Source organism: Molossus molossus, unplaced genomic scaffold (assembly GCF_014108415.1).
Source record: "Molossus molossus isolate mMolMol1 unplaced genomic scaffold, mMolMol1.p scaffold_m16_p_14, whole genome shotgun sequence".
Taxonomy (NCBI): domain Eukaryota; kingdom Metazoa; phylum Chordata; class Mammalia; order Chiroptera; family Molossidae; genus Molossus; species Molossus molossus.
Window position 1 is genome coordinate 57,360,917 of NW_023425349.1, and position 20,543 is coordinate 57,381,459.

At 37.8% G+C, this 20,543-nt stretch overlaps 1 protein-coding gene across 7 annotated transcripts in view; it reads left to right on the top strand.

Annotated features, from left to right (window-relative positions):
* RIC1 (RIC1 homolog, RAB6A GEF complex partner 1) overlaps positions 1-20,543 on the top strand; it is a 143,547-nt gene that overhangs the window by 73,930 nt on the left and 49,074 nt on the right. For 5 of the 7 annotated variants that reach the window (XM_036260284.1, XM_036260285.1, XM_036260286.1 and 2 more), the window contains exons 5-8: positions 6,133-6,275; positions 6,551-6,687; positions 11,920-12,011; positions 17,525-17,613. In XM_036260284.1, coding sequence (XP_036116177.1) covers positions 6,133-6,275; positions 6,551-6,687; positions 11,920-12,011; positions 17,525-17,613 — 461 coding nt within the window. The remainder of the gene's footprint in view (positions 1-6,132; positions 6,276-6,550; positions 6,688-11,919; positions 12,012-17,524; positions 17,614-20,543) is intronic. The other 2 variants (XM_036260288.1, XM_036260289.1) reach the window with 2 other exon arrangements.

Consider the following 20,543-nt stretch of genomic DNA (forward strand, 5'->3'; position numbering starts at 1 on the left):
AACCAACTATTTTTCCTCCCACTACCAAAAATATAAGTCATATAAAGTTATGGATAATGGTTACACTGTGGCTTATAGGCATAAAATAGCAAGAGGACTGCCATCTTTTAATTTGGTGTTGAAAAAAAAAGGATTAATGTTAAGCATCCAACTTTGTTATTAATTGAGGATAGAAAGGTAAAAAAGTACTAATACCACATAATACTAATAAATATCATAGTTTATTTCATATCTTGCTGCGTTCCAGGCACTTAGGAAAACCCTATGTATTATATAGTATGTAATACTAGTTGGGTATTAAATATATTTACATGATTGATAATTAATAGTTATGAATTATATATTTTTTAAAACCTCTGGAATACCAGATAGCTATTGTAAAGCCCATGAAGTCAATGATTGGAGAGGCTTTCTGAGGATATAAGGAATATTTTTGTGTTTTTGTGTGTATTTTTATACCTAGGGGTAATTTTCAGCATATTTAAAAAACAGTACAGCATGAAAAAACATGGGATATTGATTATTGGTACTGGGTCCTGATATCCCCAGATGACAAGAACTAATCCTTTAGTAGTTAGATTTTTGTGAGGCAGAGAATCAGTGGTGGGCAGGCACTTGAGTGGCCGATTTACTTTTATGGAACTGTTCAGAACTTTAACAACTGACATCAGCCTTTGTTTAGTGTCAGTGAAATGAGGAGGCTGTATCTATTCTTTCATATAGATTTTTTATCATTATTATCACAGTTATTTTAAAGTCATTATCTTTTGATTTCAACATCAGGATCGTCTGTGTCCATTCCTGCTGATCGATTTTTCTCTTGACTCTTGGTCACATTTTCCTGTTTGCTGACATGTGTGGTCATCTTTTGTCACAGCATTATAGGTGATGATGATGTAGAGATTCTGAATTCTGTTAACTTTGTCAGAAGAGTCTTGCCTAGCAGGCAGTTAAGATATTGCAGGATAACCTTGTCATGTGCAGTGGTTCTAGGAATATAGGAGCAGGGGAGAGGGATAAAATAGTTTGAAAAAAACCTCGGCTGGCTCCTGCTGAATGAAAATCACTGGTAAAACAATGAGTGCTCTACTCACTTGCCTTTTTAAACTTAGTAGCAGATATAAAACAAGTTTTTGTATCCTGCTCACCACCTGCTACATATAAATTGTATCACAAAAATATAAATTTGAAGTAAAAGAATATATAATACTTTAAAAAGTGAACTTTAAAATGGGATTTTAGTTGACTACATATGCTCTGATGTTCAAGAGATGGATCTGGGTGACGGGACGTGTTATATTCTTTTTCAATATTTTTATAGTTTGAGGGGAAATATAGTAAAGTCCTGTATTTAACATGCAAAAAATTCATTTTATTTTCTATTTTCCATCACCATTTATCGCTCTATGTCCTCTTCTGCCTCCATGCCCCCACCCTTGCCTGCCATCACCACACTGTTGTCCATGTCCATGAATTTTCAGTAAATTCTTTATTGTCTCATATCATTGATCTCAATTTTCCAAAGAACTGAAGGTTTAAGAATTAAAATTTTTTTTTCCATTTTGGATTTAAATGTTTATGAGTTACACTCAACTTTTTAAGTGTGAAAGGGCATTTTTTAATTGTGTATATTAAAGTATATATTATAAACACGTAACATTTTATCATTCCTTTTTCTACTTTGATACTCTTGAATACTCTTTTTAATTAATTAATTTATTTTTACAGATGTTTCTCCTTTTTCCCCCCCGGACAACCTCCTCCCTATCTTGAGTACTCTTTCTTTTTTAAAAAATTTTGTTTTAAAATTCACACCCAAGGATACTTTTTTCCATTTGTTGTTGTTTTTTAATTTATCTTTATTGTTGAATGTATTACAGATGTCCCCACCTTTTGTCCCCATTGACCCCCTCCTCCACAGTGCCCCCCCCCCCCTATTATCAGTGTCCATTGCTTATGCATATATGTGCAGAAGTTCTTTGGTTTATCTCATTCCACCCTCCCTTCCCCTTCCCTTTGAGGTTCATCAGTCTAACAACCAATTTGTACTTCTTAATTCCTTCATCTTTTTCACCCAGTCCCCTAGCCCCCGCCTATCTGGCAAGCAACAAAACGTTCTCTGTATCTATGAGTTTGTTTGTGTTCTGCTTGCTCATTTTGTTTGTAAAAGATTCAATTGTTGATAGATATCTATTAATTGCCATTTTATTGTTCATATTTTTTTTTGTTCTCCTTCAAGAAGACCCTTTAGCATTTCATGTAATACTGGTTTGGTGGTGATAAACTGCTTTAGCTTTTTCTTGTTTGGGAAACTTTTGATATGTCCATCGATTCTAAATGATAGCTTTGCGGGATCCAGTAATCTTGGTTGTAGATTGTTGCTTTTCATTACCTTGAATACCTCTTGCCATTCCTTTTTGACCTGCAAAGTTTCTTTTGAGAAATTGACTGACAGCCTTATGGGAGCTCCATGGTAGGTAACAAACTGCTTTTCTCTTGCTGCTTTTAAGATTCTCTCTTTGTTTTTAACCTTTGGCATTTTGATGATGATGTGTCTTGGCGTGGACCTCTTGAGGTTCATCTTGTTTGGGACTCTCTGTGCTTTCTGTACTTGTCTGTCTGTTTCCTTCACCAAGTTAGGGAAGTTTTCTGTCATTATTGTTTCAAATAGGTTTTTAGTTTTTTGTGCTCTCTCCTCTCCTTCTGGCACCCCTGTGATGCATATGTTGGCATGCTTGAAGTTGTCCCAGAGGCTCCTTACACTATCCTCATTTTTGTTTTTTTTATTCTTTTTTATTTTTGCTGTTCTGATTGGGTGTTCTTTGCTTCCTTATATTCCAAATCAATGGTTTGCTTCTTGGCTTTACCTACTCTACTGTTGTTTCTCTGTAAATTATTCTTTATTTCAATTAGTGCATCCTTCCTTTCTTACTGGTTATATTTTATGTTGTTGATTTTCTCACTAAGTTTCTTGGCGTTCTCCTTAAGTTTCTTGAAGGTCTCACTAGATTCATTGAGCATCTTTATTAGCAGTGTTTTGAACTCTGCATCTGATTGATTGCTTATCTACATTTTGTTTAGTTCTTTTTCTGGAGTTCTTTTCTTTTCTTTTTTTTTTTTAATCCTCACCCGAGGACATTTTTCCATTTTTTTGTACAGATAGAGTGGGAGGGAGAGAGAGGAAGGGAGAGAGAGAGAAACATCGACGTGAAGGGACACATCGAGTGGCTGCCACCGCACGACCAACCAGGGCCGGGGACAAACTGCAACCGAAGTACGTGCCCTTAGCGGGAACTGAACCCGGGTCTCTCCGGACCGCAGGCCGACGCTCTAACCGCTGAGCCAAACCGGCCAGGGCTGGAGTTCTTTTCTTTTCTTTCATTTGGGACATGTTTCTTTGTCTCCTCATTTTGGCTGGTTCCCTGTGTTTGTTTCTATGTATTAGGTAGAGTTGCTATGTCTCCTAGGCTTTGTAGGGTGGCCTATTGTTGCTGGTGTCCTATGGGATCCAGTGGCACAGCCTCCCTGATCACCACAGTTACCTACACTGCCAGCTGGGCTCTAGAGGTGCACCCCTAGTGTGGACTGTACACCCTTCTGTTGTAATTGAGTCTTGATTGCTGTTGGCACATCAATGGGAGGGATTTACTCAGGCTGATCAGCTGCAAGGACTGGCTGTGTCTACTGACCACTGGCCTCTGACTGCTTTGGCAGATCAGCTGTGTAGGGGCCCACCACACAGAGCAAGACTTTCTTCAGCAGGGCTCTGGTACCCACTGAGTCCACTCATTGAGTGTGTCACTTGTGGAGGTGGTTGGGTGGTGGTGTTTTGGTGTGGTCTGAAGCTGTCCACTGGGTGTGCTGGCTCTGGGGCAAGGTCAGCCACTGCTTGTGTTCTACCTGGGGCCACCAGGCATAAGCTACAAAGCTGTCTGCAGATGGCTTGCTTCTTGTGCTGGGCTTAGAGGTGCCCAGGAAAAGCCAAATTGTGAACCAAGGCTGGATGCTTCTAGTGCCAGGCCTGGGTCCACTTACTAAGAGGTAAGGGGCTTGCTGAGACCAGATGCCGCTTGTTTGACAGATTTTAGGCAACTCTAAAGCAGGATCCAAGACAGGCCAATCCTATGGTAAAGCCACTGGAAACAGCTTGGGTGGATGCAAAAGTTGGGTGGGGCAGGGCCTCAGGTGTGAGCCAGGTTACTGGAGTCCCATATATGGCAGTTGTGAGCTGCCCTGGGGAAGGGCTCACCAAAGGAATAGAGGCCTCTGCTAGTATGTCTGTCTGAGAGAAAGCTGCCTCTTCAGCCCTCGTCCCAAAGCCAAACAGCTCAGTTCTTCCCTGTATGTTACCGGTGCCTTTCAAGCTGCCTCCCCTCCAAGCAAGTTCATGCCAGGGCCCTTTAAGAGGAGCTTTGGATGCCAACAGCCTCAACCTCCCACAGCCTCAGTTCCTGCTGGTGTTTACAGCCAGAAGTTATAGGGATTTCTCTTCCTGGCACTGGAACCCTGAGCTGGGTGCCTGGTGTGGGACAGGGTGCCTGGTGTCCTCAGGGATGACCTTCCCAGCCAAGATACCCTCCTAATTTTTATCCACCACACGTGGGTGTACGACTAGCTTGTCTGTGCCTCCGCCCCTCCTACCAGTCTCAAAGTGGCTGCTGCTTTAATTTCATAGTTGTAGGACTTTCATTCAGCTCGATTTCAGGTGGTTCTGAATGATGGTTGTACTGTACTTTAGTTGCAATTTTGATGTGGTTGTGGGAGGAAGCGTTACCGCAGTTACCTACATTGCCATGTCGACTGGAAGTCCCTTGAGTACTCTTTTTTAAATCCATCTTACTTCCTTGCTTTCTTGATACCGATTTCCACTGTTTTTTTCCCGTTTTCTTTTTCTTTCTCTCCCAGTACTTTTGCAATTTTAGTTATGGTTTCCCCTTTCTCCTCTTTTTTTTCTTCCTCCCACAAACATTTAATGTCAGATATAACTAGTACTACCCTAGGGACTGGGTGTATAAGAGCAAACCAAGTAGGCATTTATTTGCCATTAGGTAAGTAAATGTTAAATGTTAAATCTCTTTGCAAATACCAATGAATGCTGAGATCATACTACATAATTACTTTTCAATACTTAATCAACTGAGAGGTCTTCTGAAGGGAGAAACTTATTTTATTGACGTTGGAATCTTCAACAGAGAGCATAGCACCTGCCACAGAGGATAGACTTAATTTTTGTTCTGTGAATGAACAGTGTGAGATTCATAATAACCCTTGAAATACAGTGGTCTAGAACTATGCTCTCCACTATAGTAGCCACTAATTGAATGAACTTATTTAAATTTAAATTAGTTAAAAGTAAACAAAATTTAAACTTTAGTTCTTCTGTCACACTACCCGTATTTCAAAGGTGCAATTACTATGTGTGGCTAGTGGCGACTATGCTTGATAGTACAGATACAGAGCTTGCTTTTTTTTTTTTTGGTATCTTCACCCGAGGACATTTTTCCATTTTTTGTTCAGATAGAGTGGGAGGAAGAGAGAGAGAAACATTGATGTGAAAGGGTCACATCGAGTGGTTGCCCTCTGCACAACCCAGCCAGGGCCGGGGACAAACTGCAACCAAGGTATGTGCCCTTAGCGGGTACCAAAGCCAGGTCTCTCTGGATCACAGGCCAATGCTCTGACCGCTGAGCCAAACCGGCCAGGGCCAAATACAGAACATTCTTATCACTGGTGAAAGTTCTGTTGGACAGGGCTAGAGGATTGTAACTCTATACTTAATGACTCCAATTGTCATTCTTTTCATTAATCATTCTTTTTATGGGTTATCTGCCTCTTTTCTTGTCAGCTGTCACTTATCATTCCATCTTCTAATTTGTTGTGTCAGTATTTCTAGTTTTTAACTCAGTTCATCAAATTTGTGACTGTGGCTTCCCAGTCTTTCATTTCTGATTCTGGATTGAATTATACATAAATAAAGCTACTCTATAGCTACTTTGTAAATAAATGATAGTTTTGTAAGTGGTTTCATTATCTTCTCTGAATATTCTCTAGGGCAATTATATTCATACTCATTTATTTCCCAGTATGCTCTCTTAAAAGGTAACTGATAATAAATTGCTTGCTTCCCTACAGTTTGCAGTCTGTGCTGGAAGATCTCTTGGTTGCTACTTCTGATGGACTTCTTCATCTTATTCACTGGGAAGGAATGACAAATGGAAGGAAAGCTATTAATCTTTGCACAGTACCCTTCTCAGTAGATCTGCAGTCATCTAGAGGTAGTTATCCTTTCTGCATGGGGTAGAATCAGATATTTAATATTTGATATAATCTAGTTATATTTTCTATGGATGAACATTGATTTTTGTACTTTGAACTTAATTATGCAAAGGAGGTGTGTGTGTCTGCGTAGGAAGGAAGTAGTTGTGTTGTTTAGTGTTTTTAGGTCATTGTTTTTGCCCTTTTAACTGTCCTTACAGAGTTTGTAAGCAAAAATGTGAGGGATTATTTACTATATTTATATTCATATTTCATGTGCTCATTTTTTCATCAGCAGGTTCATTCCTGGGCTTTGCAGATGTGCACATCAGAGACATGGAGTACTGTGCCACTCTTGATGGGTTTGCTGTGGTGTTTAATGATGGTAAAGTTGGATTTATTACACCAGTGTCCAGTAGATTTACTGCAGAGGTATGACTTACTTTCTTTATTGTGCATTGATTAATTTTAGTTTTGTTACTGAATCCCTCCCCATTTTTTATTTATGATTTTAGAGGTTGTTAATAATTTTTAAAATCAAAACTATATGTATGAAGTAGGCCAATAATTATCTATTAGTATGCTGAAGAAAAAGTAGTTCCTGCTTTCCTGCTTTCTTCACACCCAATTTTCATTCTTGTAGGCAATTGCGTTTTATTTCTTTACTGTTTATTTTGCTATTTATCTTCACTACTCTGCATATTTCCTTTACTTTTTAGTTTTTGGCTGTGTTTACATACCTCCCACTGTGAAAATGACCATGTACTTCCCTTTCCCTTGTTCCGCCAGTACTTCCCAATATGGCTATTCTGGTTTTGATTAGATTACTATCCATTGTTTACATTGTTACTGCTTTGCATTCTTATATTAGTCCCCGCCCTATGTAAGATGTTATGATTTTTTTTTCCCCTGCAGATTTTTCCTCCAACATGGAATTAATAATTGTTAGTTCTTTACATTTGCTTAGTTTTTATGTATTTATCACTAACTCAACCCCTGTCTGTTGGCTGTGTAAATTTCCTCTCAGTTCTTTCAAATGCATAGGTGTCCTGTCCATTTCATCTTCTTGAAAAAATTTCTCTTGGAGCCTCTGGCCTGCTCCAATCTGGACTGCTTGCTCACTATACACACCTTTAACACAGTTGTATTTCGAGGTTCTCCATCATCATCTGGAGGATTTTCTTTATTCCTTTATGTGTATATAATTATTTCATACTTAATGGTTAATTCATATATGATTAATTTATGAATTTGGTTGCTGTGATAGAAACCCAAAATAAAATTCTGGATTCATTGATAAGCTCTGTGGGGTTTGGTTGGTTATGATCTTTATTATATGCTGTGTTAACTGGATTGTTTCCTTTCTTCCCATCTCTGTAACCAAAGTTCATTTGAGGCAAGTCTTGTAGTCCTTTTCAGAAAATATGTACCTGGCTGACCCAATATTCTAGGATTTGAGTTATGGAAGAGTTAGACTAGAAGGTCCAGAATCAGGATGTAAACTTTTACTTATCCCTATTTTCACTGTGACCCAGAGACCACTGGAGTTCTTTGTTTGTTTTTCTTTAAGGATAAAGCTCCGTTTCTCTGTTAGAGTTAGGGTGTTTCTTAGCAGCTCAAATTGGGGAGGTACTCCTGGAAGACTCAGCTGCTTCTTAAATAGGCTTTGAACCAATCCTGCTTTCAGTTCAGCCTTCCAGAGACATTTTACTTCCCAAGCCTTTTGTGTGCCTTGTTATAATGTAAATTTTGCTGCTTCCCAATATTCTTTTTTTTTTTTTGTCCTCACCTGAGGACATTTTTTTCCATTTTTTGTTCAGATAGAGTGGGAGGAGAAAGAGGAAGAGAGAGAGAGAGAAACATCGACGTGAAAGGGACACATTGAGTGGCTGCCACCCGCATGACCAACCAGGGCTGGGGACAAACTGCAACCGAGGTACGTGCCCCCAGTGGGAACCGAACCCGGGTCTCTCTGGACTGCAGGCCGACGTTCTAACCGCTGAACCAAACCGGCCAGGACCCAATATTCTTTATAGCCAGTTAAGGATTCTGCCCATCCTTATATTTCCCAGCTTCCAGCATTTTCTAATACTACCTCATCTCCCATTCTTTGTCCTTGCCAGTTTATGCTTTTTGAAAACAAATATTTTCTGTTATAATAGAGAAGCTAAATACTCATTTTCAGTGTGCTTTTTTTAACTGGAAAGGTTTTTAAAGTTTTTTGTGGGGGGAGGGTTTGAGGGTATATTTTTTCTACATGGTATCAGCTTTATTGTTCCTAATACTTATTTTTCATTACCAACTTTATTCAGATAGTAAGGAACTAAATAATCTATTTGTAATAACATGTCAGCATGTAAATAAGAATAAAAATAAGCTTTTGAAGAACCTAATTTTTTTTTTACAAGGTACAAATATATTTATAATTATGTTTGGGATTTAAATGTTTTTACCGAAAACAAAAATACTAGAGCTGAAAAAATTATTGACTCTTTTCTGAGTATCAATTTTTATTGGTATTTGGTTAAAGATATTTTCTAGTCAACTAAGGGTTAAATATAATGGGAAGTAGATGGGCTTAATTAAATATTATAAATAGAAAATATAAATTACAAGAAAACAATACACATATCTAGTTAGGAAATTACACTAGTGGCATCTTTATATTAGATTATTTAAGTCCTTTGTAAAAACTCGCTTGGCACTGTTTAATATATTTAACAGATAAATTAAAATATGTCATATTAGGCCATTTCTCTGCTGAGAACCCCTTCAGTAGGAGTGTATAATTAGGACAAAACCTGCTGAGGACAGCTAGAAAAGCTGAAGAAAAAATATTTTAAAAATGTGCTTAAAGGTTTTGGAGAGCTAATTAGACAGTAAAGAATTACCAGGCTAGGGAGGCCAGAGGCCCAATGAGCTTAGCCCAGTGTTTGAAGCTACAGTGAGCATGAACAAACAAGGCGTGTGCAGCAGCATGGATGGATCTCACAGACCTGTTGGGTGAAAGCAGCTGGACACAAGAGGATATGTGCTATGATTCTATGTTATGTAATTTTAAAGGAGAAATAAAAACATAGGCAGTTCTGAATTAGAGTTTGTATGGATACATGTTTAAGTGGTAATGGTTTAAAGGAAGAGAAGGAAGGATCGCATGTAAGTCTGGATGTTGGTTACTTTTGTGATAGGGGTAAGGTTATATTGATCAGGAAAGACCCGGGGGAGTTTTGGGTACTGATAATTCTTGGCCTGAGTGGTAATTATGAAAGTGTTTACTTTGTGGTGTTATTGAGATGTATATTTTTATTTTATGTATTTTTCTCTAATGTATTTATAATTCATAATAGAAAAGCTTGAAAAATAAAAGCACGTCAATGATTGCCAATATATAAATGGAAGAAAAAGCCCAAGTTTTCATAGTGGTTTTCAAAGCCCTATAAATCTGGCTTCCTATTACATTTGTTACCTCATTTTCTACGTTTTCTTCCTTCATTCCACTCCTTCTGCACAGGTCCCTTTGATATTCTTTGAACATGCCAGAAATGCTGTCTTTGGTGTGACCTTTGTACTTGATATATCTCTTCAGTACTTTCCTCAAAACATATGTTCACAGGGAAAATCATTTAATGTTACATCCTTTTCCCATACTCCCTTTTCCCCATAATTGCTTTATTATATTTTTCTGTAGCATTGCCAACTGCCCACATACTGGATAAGTGTTTTAACTTGTCAGCCTCCTAACAAATGTAAGGCAGGAATACAGGTAGGGATTTGGGTGTGTTTGAATGTCTGCCATTTCTTCAGCACTTAGAGTAGTGCCCGGTGGAGAGTGGGCAAATGAAAAGTACTTGTTACAGGAATTAATTTCAATCTAAGCAGTCAACCAATGAAATAGTGCTTTATGCTATCTTTACTGTTTTTTGTAACCTAAAATAATGCCAGTTTTATTATTAAAATTAAAAAATAAAATTTCTACAAAAAAGCAAATATTCCATGTTTAGATAGTTGGTGATTAAATAAAGTTGGCAGTATTATATTTCAAAAAGTTGTAATTGGATCTTCTATGTTTACTATTGGGATCGTCTAAAAATAAAGTATATATGGAGTGTGCTATTTTTCTGTGCTTACTAAACTGTCATGATAAGCTTTGCCTTAAGATTTATAATCTAAGATGGCCTTGATTTGACAAAAGCCGACAGTGGAGCTGAGTCTATTCTATATCCATATTCAAAATAAAATAGCATATAAGTTTAATAATAATGTCATTCATTTATTGAATGCTTAATTTGTTGAATGCTAGGCTTTGTATTAAGTGGTTTACATGTATGTACATTCTCATTTAATCTGCAAAACACTCTGAGAGAGAAGTAATTTACAGATAAGAAAACTGAAGCTTGGAAAGGTGAAATAATCATTTCAGAAAGTGAGTGGTAGACCTGAGATATCAGGCTGCCAGATATCATGCTATTAACCATCATACTGTAAAGTAAGGGAGTAATAGAGAATAGTAAGCAATTGATAAATCGTGAATTCTTTCTAAGAATATACCAAATAACGGGATGGATGTAAAGTACAGCATAGGAAATATAGTTAATAATATTGTAATAACTATTTATAGTGCCAGATGTGTACTGGAAATATCAGGGGGGGAACACTTTGTAAAGTATGTGATTGTCTAACCACTATACTATACACCTGAAACTAATACAAAATTTTTTTTTTTTTTTTAATCCTCACCCGAGGATGTTTTTCTGTTATCTTCAGATAGAGTGGGAGGGAGGGTGAGAGAAGAAAGCATCGATGTGAGAGGGACACATCGACTGGTTGCCTCCCGCATGACCCCGACCAGGGCCAGGGACGAACCGCAACCGAGGTACGTGCCCTTGACCAGAATTGAACCCATGACTCATTGGTTCCAGGGTGGATGCTCTATCCACTGAGCCAAACCGGCCAGGGCACAAAATAATATTTTTTAGAGAAGAATATACCGCCCTGGCCGGTTTGGCTCAGCAGTAGAGCGTTGGCCCGTGGATCAAAGAATCTTGGATTTGATTCCATCCAAGGGCAGGTACCTCAGTTGCAGTTCATCCCTGGCCCTGGTCGGGGTCATGCGGGAGGCAGCCAGTCGATGTGTCCCTCTCACATTGATCCTTCTCTCTCTCTCCCTCTCTCTCCCTCCTATTCTATCTGAAGATAAATAGAAAAATATCCTCGGGTGAGGATTAAAAAAAAAAAAAAGAATATACCAAATAAAATGTATTGTTTCCCACTGATTGGGAAGTTGAGCACTATGTGCTAGGTGACCACGAGAATAATTATAGTGAGCAAGGTAGATGCAGTTTGTGCTATCAAGAGGTTTATGTCCTAACAGGAAAGTTATCTTTATTTAACTTGAATTTGGCAATCGAATGTCCATTTTTTAGTGTTTTATATATAGGTCAGCACTGGACTGAGCACATTTGGGAAATATTTATTGAAATAATTAATGAAATTGATGTTTTAAGGGAGAAAATTAAGATAGTAGTCCTGATGGAATATTTTTCTATCTAGTTGAAACCAAATAAGATAAAGCCTTATGAAACTGTATGTTTATTGAAGGAGAATTGTATCGATTTGAGCATATTTTGGAGAACACTTTTTAAACCCTGTTTGTCTTTATTATAGCAGCTTCATGGAGTTTGGCCACAAGATGTCATTGACGGAACTTGTGTGGCAGTAAATAACAAGTATCGACTAATGGCGTTTGGCTGTGCGAGGTAATTGATACAGACTGCTGCATTTTAAGTGCTATTGCCAAAAATAATGGGTTTTTAAAAAAAAAAAATTAGATGTTTCTAATACACTTGTAAACTTTGTCATTGCATTGTAATTTATGAATCAGCTTAATATAACATCTAACAGTATTTTGCCCAGCTGGTGTGGCTCAGTGGATTGAGCGTCGGTCGTCCCATGCATGGACTGAGAGGTCCCAGTTCGATTCCTGGTCAGGGTACATGCCCGGTTGCAGTCTCGATCCCCAGTAGGGGGTGTGCAGGAGGCAGCGGATCCATGTTTCTCTCTCTCAGCAATGTTTCTATCCCACTTTCCCTTCCCCTCTCTCTAAAAAATCAATAAAAACATTTTTTTTTAATCTAACAGTATTTTATTAGATTGAAACAAATCTAAAAGGCAGATTTTAAATTATCTTAATTTGTAAAAGTGAGCTTTTCAGTGGTAGGAAATTAAGTTACAAGTTTAAAAAATTAAATCAGTTAAAATTTAGGGTCTTTATTGTTTAACAGGATTAGGAAGATATTTTCTTTTTAAGACATCAGTGTTGACATTGTCTTTGAATCAGTGGGTGTGCTTTAGTTAAGTAACAAATTTAAAGCTCATCCATAAAATCAGTTTCTTGCTTTAATTCAAATAATGCATGTTTTAGAAGTAAAATAGAATACAGTTATTCAACAAATATCTGTGTGTACCAGGCATAAGCACTTGGGATATATTTGAAAACAGCGAAGAAATCTGACTGTCAAGCTTATAATTTGGCTCAAGTAAAAAGATTATACAGGGTGGGGCAAAAGTAGGTTTACAATTGTGAGTATTCTAAACACCATTTATTTGTATTACTTATTAACTTTTATTATTTTCCATATAAACAACTGTAAACCTACATTTACCCCACCCTGCCTGTATCAGATAGTTACAGTAATGCCTTACAGTATGTATAGTGCTCTTTGGTCTTCAAAACTTTCTTAAATATAAAATTCCATTTTACCCTAAAAGTGAGACTTAGTGTTTTTTTCTTTTTTTAAGAAGTATATTTTTATTTTTAGAGAAAGGGGAAGGGAGATGGAGAAAGAGATAGAAACACCCATGTGAGAAAGAGCCATCAATCAGCTGCCTCCTGCACCCCCCCCCACCCCCCCACTGGGGATCAAGCCCAAAACCCAGGCATGTGCCTTAACCAGGAATCAAATTGGCGACCTCTTGATGCATAGGTTGACACTCAACCACTGAGCCACACCCACCGGTCAAGACTTAGTGCTTCTGTAGAACATATATCTAGTATAATCTCCAGCTATAAGTGTCAAAGTATCTTTTTATTATAAATAATATGTATAAATCACCACTTTCATTACATTCAATAATCTCTTTGTAAAGTGAGGAATCTTCATCCTCATCATACTGCTTCTTTACTGGGGAGGTAAGTGTAGAAGTAAATTTAGCTTCGTACAAGAAAGAAGAAAAAGCATTTTTTTTCCATTTTCATGGATTTGATTTGGTCACGTTTTATTTAGAATTTTAAAATCTTTGTTCATGCCCTGGCCGGTTTGGCTCAGCGGTTAGAGCATTCGCCTGCGGTCCAGAGAGACCCAGGTTCGGTTCCCGCTAAGGGCACGTACCTCGGTTGCAGTTTGTCCCCGGCCCTGGTTGGTCGTGCGGGTGACAGCCACTCGATGTGTCCCTTTCACATCGATGTTTCCCTCTCTCTCTCTCTTCCTCTCTCTCCCTCCCACTCTATCTGTGCAAAAAATGGAACAGTGTCCTCGGGTGAGGATAAAAAAATAAATAAAATAAAATCTTTGTTCATGAGTACATTTGCCTGTAATTTTTCTTATTCTCTTGGTTTCTAACTCTCCTTGTTGAGGAATGGTTTGTTCCTCTCTTTATCTTCTTTGTTCATCTTTGAATGTGTGGTCAGATTTGTCAGTGAACCCATCTGAGCCTAGAATTATCTCAATGGGAATTTTTTTGTATTACTGGTTTAATTCAGTTTTAAGAATAGATTTAAGAAGATTCAGATTTTCTGTCTTTTCCTAAGAGATTTTGGCGATTTATATTTTTCTAGGAACTGGTTTTTTGCATATACATTGTCAAATTTATGGGCATAAAGTTTATAATATCCTTTTTAACTTTCATATTGTAAGTAAAAACATACAGGAAAGTGCATATTTTACAAATAATTTTAATACAAACACACATCTATTCACAATTGGGTCAAGAAATAAAACATTGCCAGCCAATATAAATTGTACCCTTGCCACATCCTAATCATAACTTCCATCCTTTCCCAGTTCACTCAGAGGTAACCAATTTTCTGTTTTGTGATAATCATTTTCTTGTCTTTGTAGTTTTACCACTCATGTATGTGTTCTTAAAGAGCAAAATCAAGTGAATTTTATATGAATAGAGTCATATTCTATGTTATGTATCTATCTTGCTCCTTTCACTCAACATTGTGAAATGTATCCATGGTCTTTGCCATTAGCTGAAATAGTTTTTGATTGATTTATAAATACTGGTCTTTGCCAGTAGCTGAAATAGTTTTTGATTGATTTATAAATAGTGTTCCAGTTTATGAATATACCATAATTTATCCGATTTACATGATTTCTTGGTTTCCAAAAAAAAGAGACATTCTTTTTTTTTTTTTCAATTATTTTTTCTTTATTGATTTTAGAGAGAGGAAGGGGGAGAGAGAGAGACATGAATGAGAGAGAACATTGATTGGCTGCCTCCTGCACGCCCCACACTGGAGACTGGGCCCACAACCCGGGCATGTGCCCTGACCAGGAATCAAACCAGTGACCTTTTGTTGCATGGGACAGTGCTCAACCAGTGAGCCATACCAGCTGGGCAAAAGAGACATTCTTTCATAAAAACCCAATACCTTGATCTCACATGAGAAAATTAATGATAGATCCCCACTAAAATCTGATACTCAGTTCATGTGGAAATTAACCAAAATTTCTTCTATAGCTACTTTGTTCCAACCACAATCAATCAAATTCATGAATTATATTTGGTTATTATCTCTCTTTAGTCACCTAAAGGTTCCGCTTAAACATTTTGGCCATATATGATACCGTGTATTTTCTATGGCATTATGTAGCAGTAATGTCGAGTTGTCCCAGTATTAATGCAGCTAAATTTGATCACTTATGATGATAATTTCCATGTCTCTATTATAGAGATATGTTTTTTTGCTTTGAGATTAGTAAGTGGTATCTTTTAATGAAGAAATTTTCTCTTACAGTGGGCTGAGAAATAGAAAGAAAAATAATTTAAAGAGTATAGGCACTATAGAATATTTGTAAGTGTTGACTTAGCTCCTACTTATATTGGATTCCTCACTGACTTGTTAGAGCTCAGCCACTAAGAGTTAGTACTTGACAGTTTGTCAAATGTAAAACAAAAACCTGCTAGACACTTAGTGTCTTTCAGCCAGGTGTTTGGTTGGGCAGGTAGTCAGAAATGATATGTTCTAGGCATTTGGCTTCTGACTAAGATGGAGTAACACATCAGAAAATAAAACGAGAGTAGACAAAAATATGAAACAGGTGTTTTGAATTCAAGAATTAGAACATCAGGCAGCTAAAAACAGTGATCTCTGAAAGATAAGAAACAAAATACAAAAACTCTACATATGTTCCAGCTTTAATTACTTTGAGAGAGTTTCCATGGCATAGCATGAGGTTGGAAGATAGAGCCTGGCAGATTTTCTGAGTTGAGTACTTGAAAATGGGAGTCTGGGGAGACCAAAGCAGTGAAGGCTCATGGGAAGACACCAAAGAGGGAGTGGCACGAAGAGAGAACTCTAGAGATCTGTAGAGGGTCCCTTTTGAGTAGTAAACTGAAACATTGGAGATGTAAAGAAAAGATTAACTTGAAGAATATGGCAAGAGGAATTAATCAAAATAAAACACGGAGAGAAAAAGGTTAAAAACAGAGCATTAGTGAGCTGTGGGGTAATGTCAGGTGGCCTATTATTGCAGGTATTTTATTTTGTTCTGTTCCTAACCCTTGAGAAGAGTTGGACCTGGCTAGAAATGGATCAGAGCCACTGTGGGGAAACCTGCTGACTCCTACCAGAGGAGCATGCATAAGTGTCAAAATATTCTGGTGGTCCTGAGCCAGTGTCATCCTGAGGTGTGCAAAAGCAGCCTTGGAGTTAAAATATTTTACAAATAATATTTGTGTTAAATTTTTTACCTGAAAACTTCATAAGCAGAAATTTTAATGTTCTTTAAGTTTAGTTTTGAAATGTACTTTAGAAGTAATACACATTTTGTTTTGCTTTCTTGCCCTTCATAAATTTGACCCTTGTAAAGATGTTTTATTGTTTTTGGTTTTTATCCTCACCCGAGGACATTTTTTTATTTTTTGTTCAGATAGAGTGGGAAGGAGAGAGAGAGAGAAACATCGATGTGAAAGGGACACATCGAGTGGCTGCCACCCGCACGACCCAACCAGGGCCGGGGACAAACTGTAACCGAGGTACATGCCCTTAGCGGGAATGGAACCCAGGTTTCTTCAGACCTCAGGCCAATGCTCTAACCGCTGAGCCAAACCGGCCAGGGCAAGATGTTTTAAATGAAATAATTACATATACCACATACACAAAAGAACATGTATCATGTGTATAGATTTAAAAAGGAATGTTATATAAAAATAATAAAATTAAAATATTTATAAATTACCATCTAACGTGAGAAATAGCATATTACCAGTGCTGACGAAGCCCCTGCTCGCCCCCTTCTTTTTACCCCTTTCTTCACATCCCTTTCTTCACCAGCGCAGTCATTAATCTGCAAATAGCATGCACTAGGTCTTTGTTGCATTTTTACCACCAATATATTTACTCTGATTTTAATGCTTTTTACTGTGTAGCAACAGAATTATACTATATATCTATGCTATCTATTTTAATGCATGTAACTAAATTTCATTAATTTTATAAAATATTTCTTTATTGATTTTAGAGAGAGAAAGGAAGGGGGAGGGGGAAAGAGAGAGAAACATCGAAGAGAGAACATCAGTTGGCGGCCTTCTGCATGTCCCTCTCTGGGGATTGGACCCACAACCCAGGCATGTGCCCTGACCAGGAATTGAACCAGCGACTTCTTGGTGCATGGGTTGATGCTCAACCACTGAGCCACACCAGCCAGGCTAAATTTGATTTATTTTTAATGCTATATGGTATGTTACTATATGATTATACCACAGTTCATTTTTTCTTTCTCTTATTGCTGAACATTTAGATTTTTATTTTTTGCACTTACAGAATACTATAATGGATATTATACATTACAAGAATATTTTGGGATATAGCTAGAGGTGAAATTGCTAGATCACATAGTATGTATTTAAATTTATGAGATGACTACAATTTATTTACGCAATTGTTTTGTTCTAGTTTACATTCCTACATAAGAGTTCCCATAAAATGCTTTTTATATTTGTATTTATCTTTTTTCACTAAAAGTTTGTTTGTGTTTTACAGTGGTTCTGTACAGGTTTATACAATAGATAACACCACTGGAGCTATGCTGCTGTCTCATAAACTAGAGTTAACAGCAAAACAATATCCTGGTGAGTCCTCTTTTTTTCTTCTTCTTATTTTAACATTTTTAATATACAGATATGTTTAGTGAATGCATGCTATAGGTCAAATATTGTTAAAACATGCAACGATATCTATGTGATCCAAGGATTTCTGTGTAACTAGAAAGGCTCCTGGGATATTTATTTTATCCCTTGATTTAGTTTTCTCTATCTTTACTTAGTTTTAGCCCCTGTGTTCCTCTGGACTTTGCTCTATTCTCTGACCTGATTTTATTGTTCATGTTATTTTATTCCTTCCAATTCAGTTTATTCATTCAACAAGTACTTACTTAGTACCTACTATAGGACAGACACTGTTCTACATGTTAGATACACAACAATAGACAAAAGTCTCTTTCTGAACCCTTTAGTGACTCTTTAATGAATCCTGTCCACAGGATTAAGTTTAAAGTCTGTGTCATTGGAAATGCTTTTGACTGAAACTAACAGAAAATCCAATTTATTGTGGCTTAAACAAATAGGATTATTTTCTCAGATGGCAAGAAGTCCAGAGGTAAGCTGTTACTAGCATTCATTTGGCCTTTCCTTCACAAGATCACAGGTAGCTCCTATGCTCCAAACCTTACTTCTGCATTTGAATCAAGAAGAAAGAAGGAAACAGGTCATACCTTTAAAAAAATTTTTTTTGGTGGTGGAGAGGTTAGGAAGGCAAAATTTCTCTTAAAAGCAACTCCACCTACTACCTGCTTCAGCTATCTTCCGCTTACATCTAATTGGCCATAATTATATCACATAGCTACCTTAGGCTTTTCCGAGCCTTCATGGCAGAAATGGGCAAAAGAACGAGGATGGGAATAGATGTTGGATTAATCAGCCAGCAGTGTCTACCACATACATAGCATGTGAAGTCTTTAACCAAATCTCTCTTATATTTCTTGGTTCACTCTGGCCTTAGTGTCTCCATAATTAACCTCTATGTTAAAAGAAATACCAAGAGTACCACCCTGGCCAGTTTGGCTCAGCGATTAGAGCATCGGCCTACGGTCCAGAGAGACCCGGGTTAGGATCCCGCTGGGGGCATGTATCTCGGGTGCAGTTTGTCCCCAGCCTGGTCGGGTCGTGCGGGTGGCGGCCACTCGATGTGTCCCTTTCACATCGATGTTTCTCTCTCTCTTTCTCTCTCTTCCTATCTCTCCCTCCTGCTCTGTCTAAACAAAAAATGAAAAAATGTCCTCGGGTAAGGACAAAAAGAAATACCAAGAGTTCTGTTTATTAAGTAGCTAGTTCTAAACAACTCAAGTATCTATGTCCTAGTAGCAATTTCAAAAAGTAATACACATACAGGGAAAGAAAAATATTTTAATTTTCTTTTTCTTTTTTTTGGCTCTTAATCAATTTATTAATTTATTTTTGTTACAGATGTTGCTCCTTTTTTTCCCCTTTGACACTTCCTCCACATACCCCCACCCCGTACCAGGCTCTGTTGTCCGTGTCAATCGGTTATGTGTACATGCATATGAGTTCTGTGGGGTTTTTTTAATCCTCACCCGAGGACATTTTTCCATTTTTTTTTTTTTTTTTGTTCAGGTAGAGTGGGAGGGAGAGAGAGAGAGAGAAACATCGATGTGAAAGGAACACATCGAGTGGCTGCCACCCGCACAACCGACCAGGGCCGGGGACAAACTGCAACAGAGGTACGTGCCCTTAGCGGGAACCAAACCCGGGTCTCTCAGGACCGCAGGTCGACGCTCTCACCGCTGAGCCAAACCGGCCAGGGCTGAGTTCTTTGGTTTATCTCTTCCCTCCCCCCACGACCCCTTCTTCTGGGGGTTGTCAGTCTGTACCCTACTTCCATGTCTCTGGGTCTACCCTATTCCTCAGACTGTTATGTTCATTATATTCCACAAATAAGTGAGATCATGTGATATTTGTCTCTCTCTGCTTGGCTTGTTTCACTTAGGATAATACTTTCTAGGTCCCTCCATGTCGTCTCAAAGGCAAAGAGATCTATCTTTCTTACAGCTGCATAGTACTCCATTGTGTGTATATACCACAACTTTGTTATCCATTCGTCTACTGATGGACACATGGACTGTTTCCAGATCTTAGCTATTGTAACTAGTGCTGCTATGAACATGAGAGTACATATATTCTTTCTGATTGGTGTTTCAGGCTTTTTAGGGGGTATATTCCTAGGAGTGGGATCAAATGGCAATTCAATTTTTAATTATTTGAGGTAATACTATATTGTTTTCAATAGTGGCTGCACCAGTCTGCATTCCCACCAGCAGTGTATAAGAGTCCCCTTTTCTCCACACCCTTGCCAACACTTGTTGTTTGATAATTTGTTGATGGCGGCCATTCTGACAGGTGTGAGATGATACCTCATAATTGTTTTAATTTGCATCTCTCTGATGCTTAGTGATGTTGAGCATTTCTTTTATTTTTTTATTTTTTTAAATCTTTATTGTTGAATGGAGAATGTATTACAGATGTTCCTCATTTTTCCCCCATTGACCTCCTCCTTCCCCCTTCCGCCACCCTCCCGCCTTTTCCCACACTATTGTCTGTGTCCATTGGTTATGCATATAAGTTCTTTGGTTTATTTCTTCCCACCCCACCCCCCAACCCCTTTTCCTTTGAGGTTTGTCAGTCTAGCAATGAATTTGTACTTCTTAATCCCTTCACCTTTTTCACCCATTCCCCCAACCCCCCTCCCATCTGGCAACCAACAAAATGTTCTCTGTATCTATGAGAATGTTTCTGTTCTACCTGTTCATTTTGATTGTAGATTCCATTGTTGATAGATATGTATTCATTGCCATTTTGTTTCTTCATATAATTTATCTTTTACTTCAAAAAGACCCTTCATTTCATATAATAACGGTTTGGTGGTGATGAACTCCTTTAACTTTTTCTTGTCTGAGAAACTCTTTATATAGCCATCGATTCTAAAT